Source organism: Pristis pectinata, chromosome 26 (genome assembly GCF_009764475.1).
Source record: "Pristis pectinata isolate sPriPec2 chromosome 26, sPriPec2.1.pri, whole genome shotgun sequence".
In the NCBI taxonomy this organism is placed as follows: Eukaryota; Metazoa; Chordata; class Chondrichthyes; order Rhinopristiformes; family Pristidae; genus Pristis; species Pristis pectinata.
In genome coordinates, this window is record NC_067430.1 from 6,001,717 (window position 1) to 6,022,607 (window position 20,891).

The 20,891-nt window shown below is 44.3% G+C and overlaps 1 protein-coding gene across 1 annotated transcript; it reads right to left on the reverse strand.

Annotated features, from left to right (window-relative positions):
* Positions 1 to 3,330: 3,330 nt before the first annotated feature.
* tardbpa (TAR DNA binding protein a) lies at positions 3,331 to 17,839 on the reverse strand. Its single transcript, XM_052039119.1, has 5 exons — positions 17,444 to 17,839; positions 14,042 to 14,205; positions 12,860 to 13,000; positions 7,968 to 8,138; positions 3,331 to 7,080 (listed from the first exon to the last, which is right to left on the reverse strand). Exons 1-5 carry the CDS (start codon positions 17,679 to 17,681, stop codon positions 6,550 to 6,552), a joined length of 1,245 nt encoding a protein of 414 aa, XP_051895079.1. The 5' UTR covers positions 17,682 to 17,839; the 3' UTR covers positions 3,331 to 6,549.
* Positions 17,840 to 20,891: the final 3,052 nt, after the last annotated feature.

The following is a 20,891-nucleotide window of genomic DNA, read 5'->3' on the forward strand; positions in this document are numbered from 1 at the left end:
CTGAGATTAACAGCCAAAATAAAACACACAAAAAAAATCAATGCGAGTTTAATTGTAGAAAGATGATGAAAAACAACCAGTTCTGGTTGGGGTTTTAGTCCCCCTACACGTGATTTATGTTTTTAATGACAAGTATTTATGATAGCAATATAGACAAGTAATAGGCCATTGCTGAGGCAACATCTGAAATAACATGCACTTTTACTCTACCTACAGGATATGCTGAAGGAATGGCCAGGATTCTTAAACCATTTGTACATAACAAATTAGGAGTAGGACACTTGGCTCCCCAAGCTTGTTCCATTTAATAAGAGTATGGCTGATTAGACTGTAACCTTAACCCCACATTCTTATCCACTCACATTAACCTGGCACACCCTTGCATATCAAACTGCTTAAGTGAAGCTAGAGCTATATTGCATGCAAGTTTAATTCACATGAAGTTTATTTTCATTTACCTGAAAATAAGCCCAACAAACCTTACCTTAAATAGCCGTGGGTACGAGAGATCTTTAAGTCTTAAGTGGTGTATTCATCCATGAAGGCAGTGTAATTGCTTGGTGTCAATGATATTTCCTAAGCACATCACTGAACAGCTGAAATACAACTTTTGCTTTGGGTTATGTATGTTTAGGCATTTTGTGAAATCAATCAAGGTTTTTGAAATCTTGGAGAGAACTCTACACAAATGCACATGAGCAAGTAAGTTTGGTATGCACCCCTAGATTTCCCAAAGTTCACTTCAGATTTTGTAGAACCTTGACCACAGACTGATGGGAGTGCTTTGAAGCAGCCTTTCACTCTCTCTGGAGCCAGGGCAGGAAGAGACCACAACTGGAAAAATTAAGTTGCACAGAGCAGTTGATGAGAAGTCATCTTCACCCTAAAAGAAACATTATAGCAGACAGCAAATTATCAATCCTTAAAAAGATAGTGTTTTTTTTTAATGGATGTTTCTTTATGCCCCTCTGCAGTAAATGCATATCCTGTGAAGTGAAATTACCTTTGCATATCTTTGGATTTAAAATATAATTCCCCAGCAAAGTCAAGACATGGCACCTATGTGTTTTAGTGGAGCTCCTTACAGCATTTGGATTCCATTACAAATACAGTAAACTTTGATAATAGTGCAGGTATCTCAACACAGAATGCAGTTGAATGCTTATCCTGCAGTAGAAACCATAATAGAAACTGCGTTAAAAGGGGAAACTTTCCTAATAACATTGCATTAATACAATTGCTGCAAAGGTTCCTCTAGTGCAGAGTATTTTACCAATTTGCCTAAAGAACAATAATTTAAAGGTAGTGTCTGCTGGGAGAAAACTAAGAAAAATTAAGGAAACTTAAAATACATCCTGATCAAAAAATCCTGTATGCAAAAATGTTTACCTTAGGTCTGTATTGTACATCATCAAATACTCCAAGGTGAGGAAAAATAAGATGGGGGCAAACCTAGTGTAGGTTAAGTAATCTTGCATTTGTAAATTTGATTTTATCACAATGTTAAGTCACAAGCCACTCTTGGAGCACCAAAAGTTTTAATGGGCACAAATGTGTGCAGAATATCCAAAATGTGTTCAATAATACTTGGATTGAAGAAATCACAAAGATGTATTCCAAAAGAATGAAGACTTTAAAATTAATTGACTGTGTCTTGCATTGCTTTTACTACTTTTGCAATGACATGGTGGAAAATACCTTATTATAGAAGATGAAAATGCCTCAAGTTTACATACATGATACCACAACTACAGTTCATTTCTTTCATCATAGTAAAGATCTAGTAAAGAATTACCTTACATGCTGCACCAAGTCCTCAGGAAGTTTCAACTTCACAGCTAATGAATCATTTTCAGTGTGTAGTCCCTGTACACAAGCAAAACCTAAAGCCGATCCCACAAATGAGAAGCCACTAGTTAAACCTATTATTTTGCTAGTGCTGTATGTTGCATACATGATGGCCAGGATACTGGGACCAAGGAGCAACTGTCACCCAGATGATGGGTATCCCAGAGTTCCAAGGGTCTTTTTGGCTCGATGCCAATTAGAAATGTGGTAAATTTTTTTAAACTACACATTTCTTTCCAATTCTGCACATTTCAACCTCTAATCCAAACTTTTCAAAATATTGATAATCATCAAAAAAATGAATTCAACAGCCTTGAAACCTAAACTTACAAGTGTCACAATTATTCCTTTGAATGAAGCATTTCAAGCTTCACTACAGCTATAGAAATTGTCTGACCTTTGCCAACAGATCTCCTTCAACAGCTGAAAGCTTCCATTAACTCAGCTAAATGGCTTTTAATCGTTTGACAGAATTGGTAGGCTTAGCCAGCTTGGGACTATGCTGTCAAGCCTACTTTGTGCAATACATTAAGTTCTAGCAACTTAGTCAGCAACAGAAACCATTGCCAATCTGCTTTCCTTTATCCTTGGATTACCCATGACAGCAACCTTAACATTTCAAAATTAACAAGAGATAGGGCAAACTTACTAGTTTTTCCAAAATCAAACATTCTTAGGATGAAAAGATTTAGCTGGTGCTGCAAATTGAAATCTCTAGAAAACTGAATTACAGCTTGTATAAAATGAACTTGTGTCTCTGGTAGACTATTGTGGCTGCAGAGAGAAATCTTCATCTGTTTAAAGACTTATAATTTTCCATTAGGAATGTCAACTTTAAGCAAAATTTGACAGAAGTTTCCACTGGGAATCCCCAAATGAGACTCCTAAATAAACTCAATACAATAGCATCAGCCAGCTAAAATTTTCAGTATCAAAATCATGATAAAATTCAGATGTACTGGTAATAAACATGAATATTTAGTTTGCAAATAAGTTTTCCCTGGATTTTGAGTTGGCTACCTAGTAACCAGTTATAGTGACACCAGAATTAGGTTTAGCTGCAATACAAAGACACCCCCCCCCCTCCCCCACACACAAACAGTCAAATAATCAGGAACTCACCAACCCAATAACTGAGAGAAAAAGGATGCTCACTTGGACGAGATACCAGTGGGCTGCCAACACCCATGGAAGCTATATCCCACCATGAAGTGAATTCATGACATCTTTGAGGGAGAAAATGAAAAGCCCTATTTAACTCTTTAGCGAAAACAAGCTACTAAATGAACAGCTTTGAAAACACCCAATGTTTAAGCATAGAACTTGACTAAGATCTCTAAAAGACCTGAACAGGTTAACTTTTAATAATCTAGACATAAACGCTTCAAAAGCTTAAACCCCATTTTGCATCATTTCCAAATCTTGCATTGCTTGAAGTTCATTTTTCTGCTTTTACCATGTCAGAATGCAGAGACAAGAATGTTCAGTCAAGTTAAATTTTTATTAAGAATTACCTACAATGACATTAAAAAAGGGCTTCAAAACACACTTAACTCAAGCAGTCATTTATTATGCATTCGCAATAAACTCGCAGAAAACACAAACGTACACTCTTGACCAAGATTGACACTGAGCTCACCCAAGTCATCTCTGGCAGGCAGCAATGCCACAATACACTCCACAGAATATTGTTCCTTCATAACACCACGTCATTTCACTTATCCACACTTACAAATCAGTAATACAAAAATACATCACCAACCATTCGGCACACACAGTTAACAGGAAGGGAAGGGAAAGATACAAAATATTCAGGGGTTGAAACTAGAATTAAAAACATCAGTGGTCCTCTGCAGCTTTTTAAGGACTGACTGAATAACATTAATTAACCTGCAATTAATTCAAATGTAAAGCAAAAGAATTTCCTTGTGCTCATTTTATAATTAGAAGAATGTTTACTTCAGTTGGAAAAGATATTTGCAAAGGGTTTAATACTAACCCATAACTTACAACCCAATGTTCTGAATTTTTTTTGTTAATTGGAGAACTGAAATTTCCTTGGTTTCAACCCCGGGAGATATTCATTTCACTGAACACATTCAACATTTTCCAATTACTCAAATTACAAGCAAATATCACCACTCCAAAGTCTTTTTTTCCCCCCTCATCAGCCACGGACGTCCTTTGTGAATACAAGAAAAACATTCGTACTGTATCCCACTTCTCCTCTGCATTCTCTCACCATGCCAAGGGATTGAGAGCCACATCTTGCCACGTTTAAAAACGTCATAATGCACCACCAGGTCTCTGCATGCGCTCTCCTTCCTCGCTCATACTAGCCCTCTCATTCGCTGGCACCACCATAGCATCAATCCCACACCAGGCTTCAACTTAAGTCATCACAGCTCTGTATCACATCTTGTTTCACAGCGCTGATAAACGAATCGATGAAAAGAACAGTAGAGGACAAAAATGGAACACCCACCGTGGTCCCTTCGAATACAACCTGCAACTCCATGCAGCCTGCAGTTATGTGGCGAAATGGTTTAGAGAAAGCATTTTCTATACATATGTAGGTGCTCATGCTCGGAGATCCAGACCACGCCTTAAAAAAAATTTCAATTTATGAAAACTCTACATAATATTCTATTAAACATTATATCTAGATTTTGCACTTTTAAAAGATTTCCTACACAATGCTGTTCATTTCCTATCTGTAACTACCCAAACCATGATACATTGGATATTCTTCCACATCCCTCCTTTGGCTAGTAGTGCTAGTAAAGACTCTGCTCAGCACTGAAAGTTAAAACTCTAATTTTTTTTTTTTAGAGTGGATAGTTCAGGATGAAACAGCAATAACCCAGTGCACACAGATTCACTACTGCACACTGATGAGCATTCTGGGCAAAGAAGTGATATAAACTAGAATGCCAGTGGTTCACCAAGTTCATCAACACTGCAGATTAACAAGATATCTACAGCAAAGATCTTTTCAGATTTGCCCATACTGCTTACATAGGTGAAAATGTTTGATGTCCAACATGGATGATAGTGTTATTTGCTAGTACAAAGTCAAGAAAAACATTTCAAAGAATGTTATGTAAATCTGGCAAAACTTAAAATTGTGGTAGCCTGCAGAGGTTATATAATTATATAGAAAAGCAAGGGTGCAATTTGCACATTTCAATTTTAAAATACTTTAGCTTCAAAAACATCAGTCTTTAACCATAACTCATTTGCAAGCAATTTGTTTTCCAAAACTTCTGCCGGCATCCTTACAGATGTTAAGACATTTGCATAAATACCAGAAATCAAAGGGGATGTTACCCAAGTATCTTTTTGAAGAGAATACTCCCAATCATATTGAAGGCATACTGTCAATTCACTTAATGCAAGGAGAGAAACAGCACAAAAAAGACATGGAAAGCAGGAGTCAGATTCTCCAAACTGAAGGTCAAGTTATAATAAGCCTATAAAGATGTGATTGAAGATACAAATGTAAACATCAAGTGATTTTTACAAGTCAATATCCTTTTTAAATATTTGCAATCCTTTAACTGGTCGAACTCCACTCAAAACTTCAATGAATTCATCCGTAAAAAGCATCTGCTGTCAAGATCATTCCCCCCTTCTACGACATAAATTTGCATTTCATTCAGAAAAATGGTTTCTGAGGAGCATGCAAATAATATCTAGGTACAGGCACCATTAAAGGTCCACCACGTCCACTGTGAAAGAAAAAGTGAATATTGCCAGATGCAAATGGATTACTTCGCTCTGGTTCCTGACACATTTCCCCATGGAATGCCATTTCACCAACTCCCTCTTTCATGGCTATTTTATGAGCTGATTTCAAAAAAAAAATTCTATGACCAGACTGGGAAATGCACCTACTTACAATGCCAATATTGTTCAAATACATGTCCAGTGCCAGAAGGATTGACAATGGACACAATGCAAAGCCAATCAATTTGAACAAATGTATTCAGTGCTATCATGATCAGTAGTTAATCGTGAGGGACTGGTGAAGTTGTTTGGTCGACGTGTTTTCCCTATCCAGTTTAGACTTGTTTCAGATAACTACAAAATATAGCCTGGGTTGGGAAAAAGGAATTTAACCAATTAAAAAAGCTATCTTGGTACAATGATAGCATTGCTACAAAAGTATGCTGTTTACCAGGTGATAAAAAGGTAGAAACCTTTGACTAGCTTGAAGATACAACATTTGGAGATAAACTGCACCTCACTTGAGGAGTGGCTGAAGTCATGGCTTCATAACCTGCAGTAAGAATAAAAAAAACTGGGTTCCCCATGCTGTTCAACACCAACTTGGACATTGTGTCAAATCCTTAACACAATTGGGAGGCTGGGGTTCAGGACGATTAACAAATGTGTGCACACACAGATTACAGATCATTAGTTCAAGAATTTAAACTCATGACAGAACTACATACTGCAGTACGAGTCAGGAACAGGTAGAAGCACTTTCAAAATGCAAGTTCAATTGCTTATTATAGTAATTTTCAAATTTCACCTTATCGTCAGTGTCTTGAAATGACATTGCAAGGCAACCACTTAAAATTTTTCTTCAATTATGTAGCAAGAAAAAGTTCGTGAAAACCTACTTTTGTTTTTACTTACCATTATTCAAATCTCTAAACTCCTTCTTCACATTTGCTAAGCACCTACAAATCATTTTTACATTCCCCACCCTGACGATTTGGACTCCATACTGGATCCAAAACCAGAGCTGAACCCAGGACCACCTGAATTGGACGCTGACCCCCAACCTAATGCACCCGAATTTGAGCTGTATGAATTATTGTTAGTTCCAAATGGCTGATTTTGTTCCCTTGGTACATTCCCCTGATTTTGTTGTGGGTTTGCCCCTGCTGCCCCAGATTGGTTCTGCTGACTAGCCAGCATCCCCATCATTCCCCAACTACTCTGTAGGGCTGCCTGAGCAGCAGCCATCATTGCTGGGTTGATGCTGAAAGCCCCAAAATTCATTCCACCCCCACTCATGTTACTGTTTGGACTGCCACCTAATCCTCCTCCACCACCTCTGTTGTTTCCAAACCCACCCTGATTGCCAAAGCCTCCCTGGCTGTTTGTGAATCGTCCTCTATCTATCTGTTGTCTAGCATTCAGATGCTTAGGTTCTGCATTGGAAATGTGCACGCTGACCCCCTTAATGATCAGATCTTCACCACACAGAGACTGGGCAACCTGCAAAAAAAAAAGCAAACCACAATGAAATTATGCCACTCCAGTACTATACCAACATAGTAAAAAGGGAAAAGGATTAAAAGCAAAGGATTAATACCCGTCCTATAATGCTTAAACTTATTCCGAATGCTGCTACTAGATTTATTGCAAATAAAGACACAGCTCAAATTTCTGTTTGTAATCAATTGAGACATCCCTCATTGCACTATTCACCAGAATAGCTAATGATTATAGCTGTACAATCTGCCTAACTAAAGAACATAATTGATAGCTTGAAAACACCTTCATAAACTGGCACCAATAGCACTTAAAACTGGAGAACTAAAAAATGAAAGCCACCAGGGTATGGTCTTGAAGTTATTATGACCCTATTAAATGTTTCTTCAAATGCCCGATTAAAGGAATGAACAGGAAAGTAAACTGCCTGAAAAATCCTGAACTTGTTCAGAAGTACAAAACGCTTACTTAAGATGCACATAATTATGTAAAAAAAACAAAGCTCTTCCTCTTGCAGCAAATTAGCCTTTAATTTCACAAAATGGTAAGTTCTGTGCCCACAAATGAATGCATGATCCAAATTATTACAATGTTCAACTGATGTGGGGGAAAAAAAAATCACCAGAGAAGAATTGTGTGGCACAGAACACAATCATTCCCCCTTTTTCATTGTAAATCTTTCATGGCAGGATACATTTTTGGTACTTCACATTCAGGTTTGCCAACGTGATCAGATACTGCCTCAGTGTTGCAGAATTAAACTTTAGGTCTATTTCCCCAACTTTTTTTACCACCTTAACATTTGTTTTGAAAAAACAGACTCTTAGAAATTTACTCAAACCTTAGAAAACAAAATACAAACTTAGAATTGCACTTTTACAAAAACCTACCTGGTCATCAGCAAATGTGACAAAAGCAAAAGCACGAAAAGGTTTTGGTATAAATACATCGGTCACATCTCCAAACTGGGAAAAGAACTGACGAAGTTCATCAGCACTCATGTCCTCGGTGCAACGACCCACAAACACTTTTCTGCTTCTCAAAGGCTCATCTGCATTTTGCTACAGAAACAAAATCACAAATCTGATATAAATGTTGTTTTCTTTCTAGGTGAAAACAAATTTGCTGTAAAATCAACAGGCTTGGGACTTCTGTGGTGTCAGACTAGCATATTTTCCAGACTATTTAATAATAGCTTAAATTTTTCACAGTATTAAGCAGTAACACAGAAATGATAAAATGTGGTGGTGAACCAAGTATATTTAAAGAGTGCAGGAAATGGGGTCCTAGGGAGTGGTAGTGACAAGTGCAAACATCAACTGGTGAGCCAGATGCTGAACTACTGGGATTTCTGAATAGTTCAACAGCAGTCTATTAGCTTTACTGCACAATGAAGGGAACGAACTGAATGAAAAAAATCAAACCGCAGATGTGGAAAAACAGAAATAACAACGAAAAGGTCAGTCAACATCTGTGGAAAGAAACAGTTAAAATTTTAAAGACCAGTCACCAGATTGGGGAAAATGAGAAAACCAATTTGTCGAGATGGCAGTGGGGGGTGGGGGGAGGATGCACAGAACAAAGAGAATCTCGCTGATAAGGCAAAGTCAAGACTGCCATGAGTTAAACTGGAGAGGTTTTCTGGTTGTTAATTTAATGCAGGAATTGCATCTTTGATTTCAAGATAAACTTCCAATCACAAACCTTCAGATCTATTCAAGACAGTTATGTAGTCCTTCCTCTACCTCTTAGTCTTACAATAAGCAACTTTTTAAAACAATCAGCCTGAAACTGTGACTGTTTCTTTTTTCACAGATGCTCGACGTTTCCAGACTTTTCTGCCTCCCCGCCCCCCCCAGAGTTCCAAACCTGCAGTTTATGATTTTAGCCTTTTGTCGATTGCCTGCCACTTCAATTTTTGATTTCAAAATGAACTTCCAATCACTAATTAATCCAATAGCAAGAGCACATTCATGGCCCAGCACATAGATGCAATCGTAAGGAAAGCGCACTACTGTCTTTACTTTCTTAGGAGATTAAGGAGGTTCAGCTTGTCACTGAACACTAACAAACTTCTACAAATATCCTGACCGGTTGCATCATGGCCTGGTACAGCAATTCCAATGTACAGGATCACAAGCAGCTGCAGAGATTAGTGGATTCTGCCCAATACATCACAAACATATCCCTTCCCAACACTGGTGGTATCTACAGAAGGCACTGCCTCGAGGCAACAACATCTATCAAAGATGCCCACCATCATGGCCATGCCACCTTCTCGCAGATACCATTGGGCAGGAGGTATAGAAGCCTGACGTCCCACACCACCAGGTTCAAGAACAGCTACTTTCCTTCAACCATTTGGTTCTTGAACCAACCTGCACAACCCTAAATGACTACAGTTTAGCAACACTATGACCACTTTACACTAAAATGGACTTTTGTTCTAATTGTATTCTGTTACGAACCAGCAACAAAAGAAACACACTGAGTCATGATTCAGAGTTAAAAAACTATTTTATTAATCACTACTTATAATAATACAAAAAATAGAAGTAAAAATGTTAGTATGTTAGAATTCAAAAATGTTAAACCTTGAACATTAATCCCAAAAACTAAACTCTTCGTGTGTGTGTGTGGCAAAGTCCCAAACTCCAAGTCCAACGAATGGTTCTTAAAGTTCAGTTCCGCAAGCCATAAGGTGAAACATGAGCAAAGGCTTCTTCAACAACCACCGTTGACTGAAGATAAGACGTAGGGAACATAGAGAGAGTAATTACGAAATCCAAATGTTCCACGATGGAACCCAAACGACACTTCAGTGTTTACTCAGTAGTGACTTCCTCACCCCGAAAACCATCCGAATCATGGTCGTCCACACAAATACCTGTTTCCTTCTACAGGTCAGCAACAAAGTGAACTCCACTGGATTACTTCCAATTTCCATACATGGATTTCAATGGCAGACACAGTTATTGTTTCATATCCATCGATAGAGAAACTAGCAGGCTGGTGTCTCTCTCCCTTTTCTCTATCTCTCTCTGACTACTTCAACAACGTCATTACGTCCTTTATCTTCTATTGACATAAGCACGCCACACACACGCACTCTATCTTGAAGGGACTTTCACCGAGTCCGTAGCAATTGCATTAAGAATTGCATATAATGTTTTTCCTTGTGAACGCTGCTTATACGATGCTATAATGCCACTGATGCAAGTTTCTCATTGCACCTGTGCGTTGATGTACTTGTGCTCATGACAATAAACTCAACTTTGATACCTCTAGCATCCCCAATTCTGACAGTGAAGACCTATTCTGTGTTATCTCTGGAATTGACTATTTCAAAGCAATTCCTGTCCATTTTAAATGTAAAATCAGGCTCATCCAAAACTCGTCGACATCCCAATTTGCAACAAGTCCCATTCATCCATTGAAAATTAGAACTCTAGTTGTGGAAAATCTAATACAAAATCTTTCATCACTCACGCACTTATTGAGACTCAACCCAAAAATCCTCATCCTCACTTTCAAATTCTCCCACCTTTAACAAATTCCAAACTGTAACCATTTGAAAAGCCAGAGCATCTGTGCTCACTGCAGGAGTGATCCAGAGATTCTGGTTCCGTGCCACTTAAATCCCCCATACCAGTCCCACTCTGACCTGTCTGCAGCCTCCTGCACTACTACAATGAGGCCCAATGCAAACTCACAAAACACCTCATCTTTTGTCTGGGAATGCTGCAGTCTGCAGGACTCAATGTCAAGTTCTTCAACTTTATGTAACTTGCCCTTTCTTTCAATTTATACCAGGGCGGGCCATTTTTGCCTGCCATCCCCTTATCTTTCATCTGTATCTTCTGGCCTACTTAGCACGACACAGCAGGCCAGACTATGCACTGCCTAGACTTTTCAACATTAGCAACACACCATACAGACAAGCTCAACTGCTCCTCAACAGCTACATCGTTATATCCTATTGCAGAAGTTCCCTTTGATCAACCCACTTCCTTTCCCAACCATCTCTGCTACCCAGACTCAACTTGTTTTTTCCCCCCTAGCTTTAATAAAAAGGATTCAGATCTGAAACACTAAACAATTCTCTTTCCAGACAGCCTTACGTGCTGAGTTCTTCCAGCATTTTGTTTTTAAAATCACAACTTTTTAAGATCTGTACTCCTACAACGTCAGCCTCTTTACCAGTTACAGTCTAATAGTAGTACTTCAAACTAACTTCTAGAATTCCCTCCCCACTCTTCTCTTTAAAAACTGCCCCTGCAGAATTTGTATGTTCTACCCATTATTGTGAGTATTTCCCAATTTTCCTCACTCATCCCAGATATAATCTGATATGTTAACTGGCTACAACAAAAATTGCTCCCAAAGTAGGATGGTGGCAGCAGAATCAGGAGGGAGCTGCTGGGGAGTGCTGAGAGCTGGCAAAGGTTTTTTTCCCTCGTGACAGATTCGATGGGTCTCTTATCTAGGACTGTTTTCAGTCATTTGCCCTGACATTTCTAACATGATTCACTCATTCAATTTGACAATTATTTTCAGAAAATAATTTGGGACAAATAATTGTCAATATATAGGAAAGTGATTGCTTATACAGATTATAAAGAATAAAGAATGAGAGTAAGCAGGACCTCAAAGCTGATTATTTCCATATTACTCCTGTGCCACACAATGAACAATGTAATAGGAGGAAAGAACAGATAAATGCATGACTGAAGTCATGAGTTAGGGCACACAAAGGAAGGCAAGGCTTTAGATTCCTGAAGCACTCAACTTATTCTGGTAGTGGAGAGCAAAATAAACTTGTATAGGTTGGACAGATAACACCTGAGAAATGTAACCCATGCCCTCACGTGGAAGGAGCACAAAAACATAGCCCAAAAAAGGAAAATAGATGCAAAAAGTTCAACAATACAAAGCATTAGAGATTTTGAAGACAAGACCAAAGGAGGGTTCAAGAAAGCACAAGATTGCTTACATCAATATACTACAAAGTTAAAGCATATTACATGAGATTGATAAACTTCAAGTACATGAACAACATGGGATTACTATTGTGTACACAAGGAGCAGATCACTTGACCCTTCAAGCCTGCTCTGCTATTTAACAACCTACTGGTTTATCTGATTTGAAACACTAAATGGCAATACAGGATATGCTTTGAGGTTTTTTTTAAAAAAAGGACTATTCTACAGGCCACCAACAACTGTGAATGATATTGAAGAGCAAACTTTCAGGGAAATTAAAGATATACAAAAGCCAGAATAGTAATGGACACAAGGTCTTCAACTATCTAAATGTCAGTGCAGGAACACAAGGGAAAGTTAGCACTGATATCATCAATAAATTTAGAATTGAAATAAAACAGAATATAGACAACTGAAAAGATTTTTAAAAAGTGAAAAAGTCAATTTAATTTGATGGAAACAAATCTGGCACAGGGAAATTGAAGCAAAGCTTGGCAGGCAAAATTGCAATAGAACTATCAGTCTCAGTACACTCCTTTAAGAGAGGACAGAAAAGAAAACCAAAGCCAGAGCTTCCCTGGCAGAGAGGAAAACCAGACGCATGACAGATAGCAAATTCTTAATGCTGTAATTGCCAGGTTCTGTCTTGCAAATTCAAAGAGTAAAAAAGGGAAACAAAGACAGGTTTACATAGAAATATTTTGTTTTCGGCGCTATATTACCAGCTTTTTTCCCCACTCAGGAAAATGTCAGTGCAAACCAGCTACTAATTTGGGGATGGGAAAGTAAAGCTTCATACCTTGGAATTAGGGAGTTTGCAATCACACCATCGCCCATCAATCATGTGTCGTTGTGACATCACTTTCACTTGCGTTTCATATTCTGTGAATCTGACAAAACCAAAGCCTTTCGAATTCCCAGTCTTAGTATCTCTCTTCACCTGGGGATGTACAGAGTAAGAAATTGTTTCAAAAGATACAAATGTGAGAAGTTACATAAAGCCTCCATGTACAGCAAGTATCCACTGCATCCAACATGTCTATTTAATGCCCAAATTCCAAAAACAAGATTTCAAGCTCAGCACACCCATTAGATGGAATAAAATCGATTCAACGTGAGAAAAGCAACATTCCATGAATGAATTTTTATGTATAAACTGCAATACATTCACATTAAGTGGCAGCACTGTGGTGCATCAATTAGCATTGCTGCCTCACAGCTTCATGGACCCAGGTTTAGTCCAGATATTGGTGCTATGTCAAGTTCATGTCCTCTCAATGACTGCATCATTTCCTGAGTTCTCCAGTTTCCTCCCACATTCCAAAGATGAGTTGACAGACTAATTGGCTACTGTAAATTACCCTTAAATTAACTTCAAAAAGAATCAAAGGAGAATTGATGGGATGTGCAGAGAATATGTTGCAGGGTCAGAGAGAAACAAGAGGGGCAAATGCGACTAATGAACCAGCATGTGCCAAATGGCCTCATTCTGTATCATTGTTAGCAAGACAAAATGCTTCCAAAGCAGCAAAATTCCTGAGTACACATTTACAGTCTGAAGTCTGAACAAAATCTCAGGTTGTTTCATTTACATGCTACAAGTAATCCAGCCAAAAGAATTAAACACTTAAAAAAATATTCAACATTGAACGAAATCTTCTTCCCTTATCAAAAGGCAAAAGAAGAAACTTACAAGCAGTATAGCTATTTCCCAGTTCTGAATAAGCTCAAGAATGTGTATAAACTCCAAAGTCTGCATGATATAGCATTAAAATGGTATTACGACTTCAGTTGTGTTGGTACCCACGTTCATTTCTAGTAAACAGATCAACATCATAATTTAAGCACACCACTGAAAACTTAAGTTAAATTCATCTGTGCTAATCCTCAACTACAAAGCAGGAAGATAGATTTGAGGCAAATTTATTGCCAAAACATGTTTGGTTGTCACAATACAATGCCACCTGTGATGTGATCTCACCTGCACCATAATGACTTCTCCAAAAGTACTGAAGTAATCTTTTAAATCCTGCTCTGTTGTCTTCCAGGGAAGGCCAAGAACGATGAGGTCTGACGTCTTCTGAACTGCTCTCTTCACTTTCACAGCTGAAGATGCATCAGTTTCATCCATTTTCCTTTTGTTGTCTAGATACAGTTACAAGCAGGTCAGAGTTTGAAAGCTGTTCAGCACATTTGACTGCTATTGAAAAAACTATTTTCAACAAGGATAAAACATTGTACCAATTTTAATGTGAAATGGACCAGTGTAAACCCTAGCATCGAGGGTGTTCAAGTCATTAAGTCATAGACACACACACATACAGGAAACATTACGACTAATACTTCTACTCGTGCAGCACTTAAACTAGGTTCCATATCCTCTCCAAAAAGTTGCAATTTAAAAAAAATGAAATGGTACTTCCCATCACTACAGAAATAGCTCCCAAATCTGATGCAGCAAATACAGGCAGAATTTGTTTAATCAATCATCCTGCACTTGCACCATTCCAGATGGAAAGACAAACACTTGGGCAGTGCCCATTTTCATAATGCATTTAGTTGAAATCAATTCAAAATTCATTTTGATTTAATACAAATGGTTTGCAATGATACTACACAATTTACACTTAATTGTTCCACTCCAAAGGAAGTCAAATCCCACTCTTTATAGGTAGAAGCATAGGAAGACATTTTAAGAGCAAAATTGAAAGTTATAAAACAGAAGATCAAATTAAAAGTTTTAGCATCATGCAGTTGCAATTGGTCAATTAACTAAAGGGAGTGCAGTAGCTCAGGATTACATGACCACACTTAGCAATAAAATCCAAATTCATCTGATAATCTGGAAGGAAACCAGTTTAGTTACCCAGTCACTAATGGATTTTCCAAATCACAAAATTCAGAATTTGATGTAGTGGACCTTCACTGTATTGACATCCAGCTCCCAGGCAGCAAGAACACCAAAACTGAACACAAGGTACAGTCTCACCAAATCCCTTTAAGACAACAGCTAGGCAACCTTACTTTTGCACTCTAACACTTGCAATCATATATCATTTGCCTTCCTGTCATTTACTTTATCTACAGATTTACCTTTTTTACATCTCCCAAAACCAGCAATTTCAGGAGACCCTTAGGATTAAGACCTACTTAATTCCCCCACCAAAGCCCACAACTCAAATTCTCATTAAAATTCCACCCAACATGTTCTTGACCACTCCTTTAAAGTAACTGCATTCCTTTACAGATACTCGCATTATCCTCCAACTCACTTTCCCATCTAGCTGAATTCTTGGCAAACTTGTGTCTTTTCTGATCCAGACGGCTTTTAACAAGTCTGCCAATCTGAAAATATTCCTTTGTTTAACCAATCCTCCTTTAATTCTTATTTTACGTAAAGACATTTTGCATGGTTTCTTAGCATTTACCAGTTGCCCCTCACTTTTCCCCACAAAGTACATCCTCATCTACTTAACCCAGGCAGGATACGCCTCTCATGAAGAGATACCAATTTTGCCATGCATCAAAAACTCAAGTGCCCCATCAGCATTTCCTTAACAATGATGAATGGATTTTGCCACTGTGCCACCAATTGACATCAGGTGAAGTGTCCAAAGGCCTTTATTTTCTCTTTGACTTGCACCCTCAAAGCACACGAACAAATCCTGCAAGGGATGATTTGGTTGGAGAAATCCCAATGTCTTGTTTAATTACATAATGCCAGACTGACATTGCAGCAATGGGCATAGAGTGAAGGGTACAACTCAAAGGGAAGGCTTCCTAGACGCCAACAAAAAACATTCTCACCCAGAGCAGCACATACTATTTTAAAAAAAGAAAAAACAAATAATCAATGGAAATTTGAAGTAGTGAATGCTGATAATACTCAGATGGTCAGGTAACATCTACAGAGACACAGAATAAACGTTTCAGGTCAAGGACCTTATACTTGAAGCAACAGTCTGCTGGAGGAACTCAGCAGGTCAAGCAGTATCTGTTGGAGAGGAAGGGTTGAGAAGGGGGTACGGAACAAATTGTCAATGTTTTGGGTCACAACCTTGCATCAGGACTATTAGAACATCAACCATCCCTCCCCCCACCCCCTCAACCCCAACAGATGCTGCTCCATCTGCTGAGTTCTTCCAGGGGTTTGTATACTGCTCCAGATTCCAGCATCTGCAGTCTCTAGTGGCTCCACCATATACCAGAACTCAACAGAAAACAGCAGAAGGTCATCCACAAAAACCTGCCTATAGTGGAAATCTGAAACAAAAGTGATGTCACTTCTCCTAATAAAAACAACATTGGGAATGCCCCCATCTATCGAAAGCTAACTTATTTCTCTCCATCTCATTAACAATTCACTGCACAGACCAACGTGCTTTGGTTTATTATTGCCACATGTATTAAGCAACAGGTATTGATATTGGCATTGGAAAAAGGAACAGTTAATGGGCAAAGCAGCAGATTGAGGTCTGTGACCCTTCATCAGAACTGGGCAAGGGCAAGATGATGCAAGTTAGTTTTCAGGAGGAGAAAAAAGGTAATGGATGTGCAGAACAGAGGGGTCTTGAACCAAAACATTGATGGCTCATTTCCCTCCACAGATACTACCCGACCAGCTAAGTTCCTCCAGATTCCAGCATCTGCAGAATCTCTTGTGCCCAGAACAAAAAGGAATGTCTGTTACAGTTCGAGTCAAAATGGCTGTAGCCAGTTACCAGCACATTTTATTCTGCACTTTTCCCCCTTTTTCTTTCGTACTACCTCCTTGTACTATGTGTGGCACGATCTACTGGACGACAGCAAAAGATTATTGTAACGATAATAAGCCAAAGCACGTTGGTTCGTGCAGTCAGTTGTTAATGCGACGGAAAGAAACAAGTCAGCTTTCAATGAGTGGGGGGGGGGGGGGGGGGGGGAATGTTTCTCCCTCCACGGACTCTGCCCGATCTCCTGAGCATTCCCAATACGTTTATCGGAGCAGCAGCAACCGCGGCCTGTGTCGGCGGACCGACCGGTTACCGAGCCTCTCCCCCCCCCCCCCGTCCCGACCGACAGGTTACCAAGGCCTCTCCCTCCACACACCCCCGCTCCCCCTCCAGACCGACCGGTTACCGAGGCCTCTCCCCCGCTCCTTCTCCGGACCGACCGGTTACCGAGGCCTCTCCCTCCACAGACTTACCCCCGCCCCCCCCAACGGGACCGACCGGTCACCGAGCCTCCCCCGGTTAACGAGGCCTCTCCCTCCACACACCCCCGCTCCCCCTCCGGACAGACCGGTTACTGAGGCCCCCCACCACCAACCCCCCCCCCCCACCCCGGGACCAGCCGGTTGCCGAGGCCCCCTCCCCCCCAACACCCCCGCCGGGCCGGGCCGCACCTTTGGGGTAGTTGACCACGTAGACCAGGTTGCCCCAGCCGTTGTCGGGGGCGTGCAGGATGCCCTCCACCAGCCGCACCCCCCGCATGCACTGGTTGTCGGGGTTGCGGTAACGCAGGCCGCACGCCCCCGGGAACTGCGCCGTCACCGTGGACAGCAGCACCGTGCCGTCGTCCTCCGACGGGATCTCCATCGGCTCCTCCGACTCCTCTTCGGCCACACGGATGTACTCTGCCATGGCCAGGGTGGAAAACAACGAGGGCAGCGCGAGTTTAGAGGCGGCAGCGGGGCTGTGGCGGCGGCGCGGCCCCGGACCGTCCCCTCACACACCGGCACAAAATGGAGGCGGCTGGCGCCCGACCCGCGCTTTCAACCGCTTCTGCGTGCCGCGTCATCAGTTCCTGGGGCAAGGCGGCTGCCGCACTCGCGCTCGACGTCAGCGTCTCTTGCGTGTAATGTCATCGTAAGTTGCTGATACCCGTGCTGCGCTGAAGAAAGTTGGGGGTGGGGTGGGGTGGGGTGGGGTGGGGTGGGGTAGGGGTGGGTGGGTTGGGTTGGGGGGGAGTAAGGAGGGTGGGGGTTTGGGGGGGGAGTAAGGAGGGTGGGGGTTTGGGGGGGGGGGGGGGGGGGGGGGGGTGGGGGGGGGGGGGGGGGGGGGGGGGGGGGGGGGGGGTGGGGGGGGGGGGGGGGGGGGGGGGGGGGGGGGGGGGGGGGGGGGGGGGGGGGGGGGGGGGGGGGGGGGGGTGGGGGGGGGGGGGGGGGGGGGGGGGGGGGGGGGGGGGTGGGGGGGGGGGGGGGGGGGGGGGGGGGGGGGGGGGGGGGGGGGGGGTGGGGGGGGGGGGGGGGGGGGGGGGGGGGGGGGGGGTGGGGGGGGGGGGGGGGGGGGGGGGGGGGGGGGGGGGGGGGGGGGGGGGGGGGGGGGGGGGGGGGGGGGGGGGGGGGGGGGGGTGGGGGGGGGGGGGGGGGGGGGGGTGGGGGGGGGGGGGGGGGGGGGGGGGGGGGGGGGGGGGGGGGGGGGGGGGGGGGGGGGGGGGGGGGGGGGGGGGGGGGGGGGGGGGGGGGGGGGGGGGGGGGGGGGGGGGGGGGGGGGGGGGGGGGGGGGGGGGGGGGGGGGGGGGGGGGGGGGGGGGGGGGGGGGGGGGGGGGGGGGGGGGGGGGGTGGGGGGGGGGTGGGGGGGGGGGGGGGGGGGGGGGGGGGGGGGGGGGGGGGGGGGGGGGGGGGGGGGGGGGGGGGGTGGGGGGGGGGGTGGGGGGGGGGGGGGGGGGGGGGGGGGGGGGGGGGGGGGGGGGGGGGGGGGGGGGGGGGGGGGGGGGTGGGGGGGGGGGGGGGGGGGGGGGGGGGGGGGGGGGTGGGGGGGGGGGGGGGGGGGGGGGGGGGGGGGGGGGGGGGGGGGGGGGGGGGGGGGGGGGGGGTGGGGGGGGGGGGGGGGGGGGGGGGGGGGGGGGGGGTGGGGGGGGGGGGGGGGGGGGGGGGGGGGGGGGGTGGGGGGGGGGGGGGGGGGGGGGGGGGGGGGGGTGGGGGGGGGGGGGGGGGGGGGGGGGGGGGGGGGGGGGGTGGGGGGGGGGGGGGGGGGGGGGGGGGGGGGGGGGGGGGGGGGGGGGGGTTTGGGGGGGGAGTGGGGAGGGTGGGGGTTTGGGGGGGGAGTGGGGAGGGTGGGGGTTTGGGGGGTAGTGGGGAGGGTGGGGGTTTGGGGGGGGTAGTGGGGAGGGTGGGGGTTTGGGGGGGTAGTGGGGAGGGTGGGGTTTGGGGGGGAGTAGGGGAGGGTGGGGGTTTGGGGGGGAGTAAGGGAGGGTGGGGGTTTGGGGGGGAGAGGGGAGGGTGGGGGTTTGGGGGGGGAGTGGGGAGGGTGGGGGTTTGGGGGGGGGAGTGGGGAGGGTGGGGGTTTGGGGGGGGGAGTGGGGAGGGTGGGGGTTGGGGGGGGAGTGGGGAGGGTGGGTTTGGGGGAGTGGGGGGAATGAGGGGTAGGGGGAGAAGTGGTTAGGTGGGTGAGGGGGAGTGGGTTAGGGAGTGGGGAGTGAGAGGGGGGTTGGTTGGTTGGGGGGGTTGTCACTGATCACAGGTATTGGTTTATTATTGTCACTTGTACTGAGATACAGTGAAAAACTTGTCTTGCAAACCGATCGTACAGGTCAATTCATTACACAGTGCAGTTACATTGAGTCAGTACAGAGTGCATTGACGTAGTACAGGTAAAAACAATAACAGTACAGAGTAAAGTGTCACAGCTACAGAGAAAGTGCAGTGCAATAAGGTGCGAGGTCACAACAAGGTAGATTGTGAGGTCAGAGTCCATCTCATCGTATAAGGGAACCGTTCAATAGTCTTATCACAGTGGCGTAGAAGCTGTCCTTATGTCTGCTGTTACGTGCCCTCAGGCTCCTGTGTCTTCTGTGTTCAGCGTTGTGTATGGGCTGCAGAGTTATAATTTGGTAAATTAATTCCTCTTCATTAATTATTGTTAGTTAGCAGGAAAGGATTGGATATCATGTTTTTTATATATATGGTTATACTATAAACTTTACTTGCGTTACAGTGGAAAGGCCAAATGGTTGGGGATGGGAAGAGCAGATGGTGGGAGAGAGGGGAGGGAGAAATAAGGATAGGGAGATGAGGAGGAGGTGGGGAGGGAGGGGTGGAGGAGGAGGGGAGGGAAGGGTGGACGAGGGGAGGGAGAGGTGGAGGAGGAGGGGAGGGAGGGGTGGAGGAGGTGGAGGGGAGGGGTGCAGGAGGAGGGGAGAGGGGTGGAGGAGGAGGCGGGAGATGGGGAGGGAGGGGGTGATGATGGGGGAAGGGAGCGGAGGGGGCAATGAGGATGGGGAGGGGGCAATGAATATGGGGAGGGAAGGGGCGATTGGGAGGGGGCAATGAAGATGGGGAGGGGAGGGGTTGATGATGGGGAGGGAGGGAGCAATGAGCATGGGGAGAGGAGGGGGGGGAAATGTGAATAGACTGTCCTTTTTAAAGAAGTATTGCATGTCTGCAGTGAAATATTTCATTCTCACCATCCTGTGCAGTAGAAGGCAGAGCAGACTTGCAGCAATATTGTAGGTGGTTTCTTTGCTGGGAGGCTGACGTAAAACTCCAGTAGTGAATAACAGACTGCTGGAGGCAGTATCTGGAGGGAAAGGGATATCCCCTTGCCTTCACAGATGCTGCCTGAGCCACTGAGTTCCTCTAGCAGTTTGTTCTTTAGCTCCACATTCCAGCATCTGCCATCTCTTGTGGCTTATTAAAACTTCAGTAATCCGCTCGAGACTTTGGTGCAAGCGTTGCAGATTGTCCAGACTATCAGTTGCTATTTCTGAAATGCTCCAATGCATTTTTAATTCACTTTTTTTTCCACATTATACAGTAGGAGGATAAATGTTCCAGTGAACCCGATAAGCTTCCAGGGAGTGTGGGAAACTAAACCAGGTCGTTGGCTGGAACAGTGGTAGAGCTGCTGTC

What these genes read in the sequence shown, in the direction of transcription:
- tardbpa (XM_052039119.1), bottom strand. Translation starts at nt 17,681, where the DNA reads ATGGCAGAGTACATCCGTGTGGCCGAAGAGGAGTCGGAGGAGCCGATG. An exon ending in CGTGGTCAACTACCCCAAAG is followed by an intron (nt 14,206 to 17,443) that starts GTGCGGCCCGGC and finishes AACTGTATCTAG; the next exon opens with ACAACAAAAGGAAAATGGAT. An exon ending in GAGAAGTCATTATGGTGCAG is followed by an intron (nt 13,001 to 14,041) that starts GTGAGATCACAT and finishes GTACATCCCCAG; the next exon opens with GTGAAGAGAGATACTAAGAC.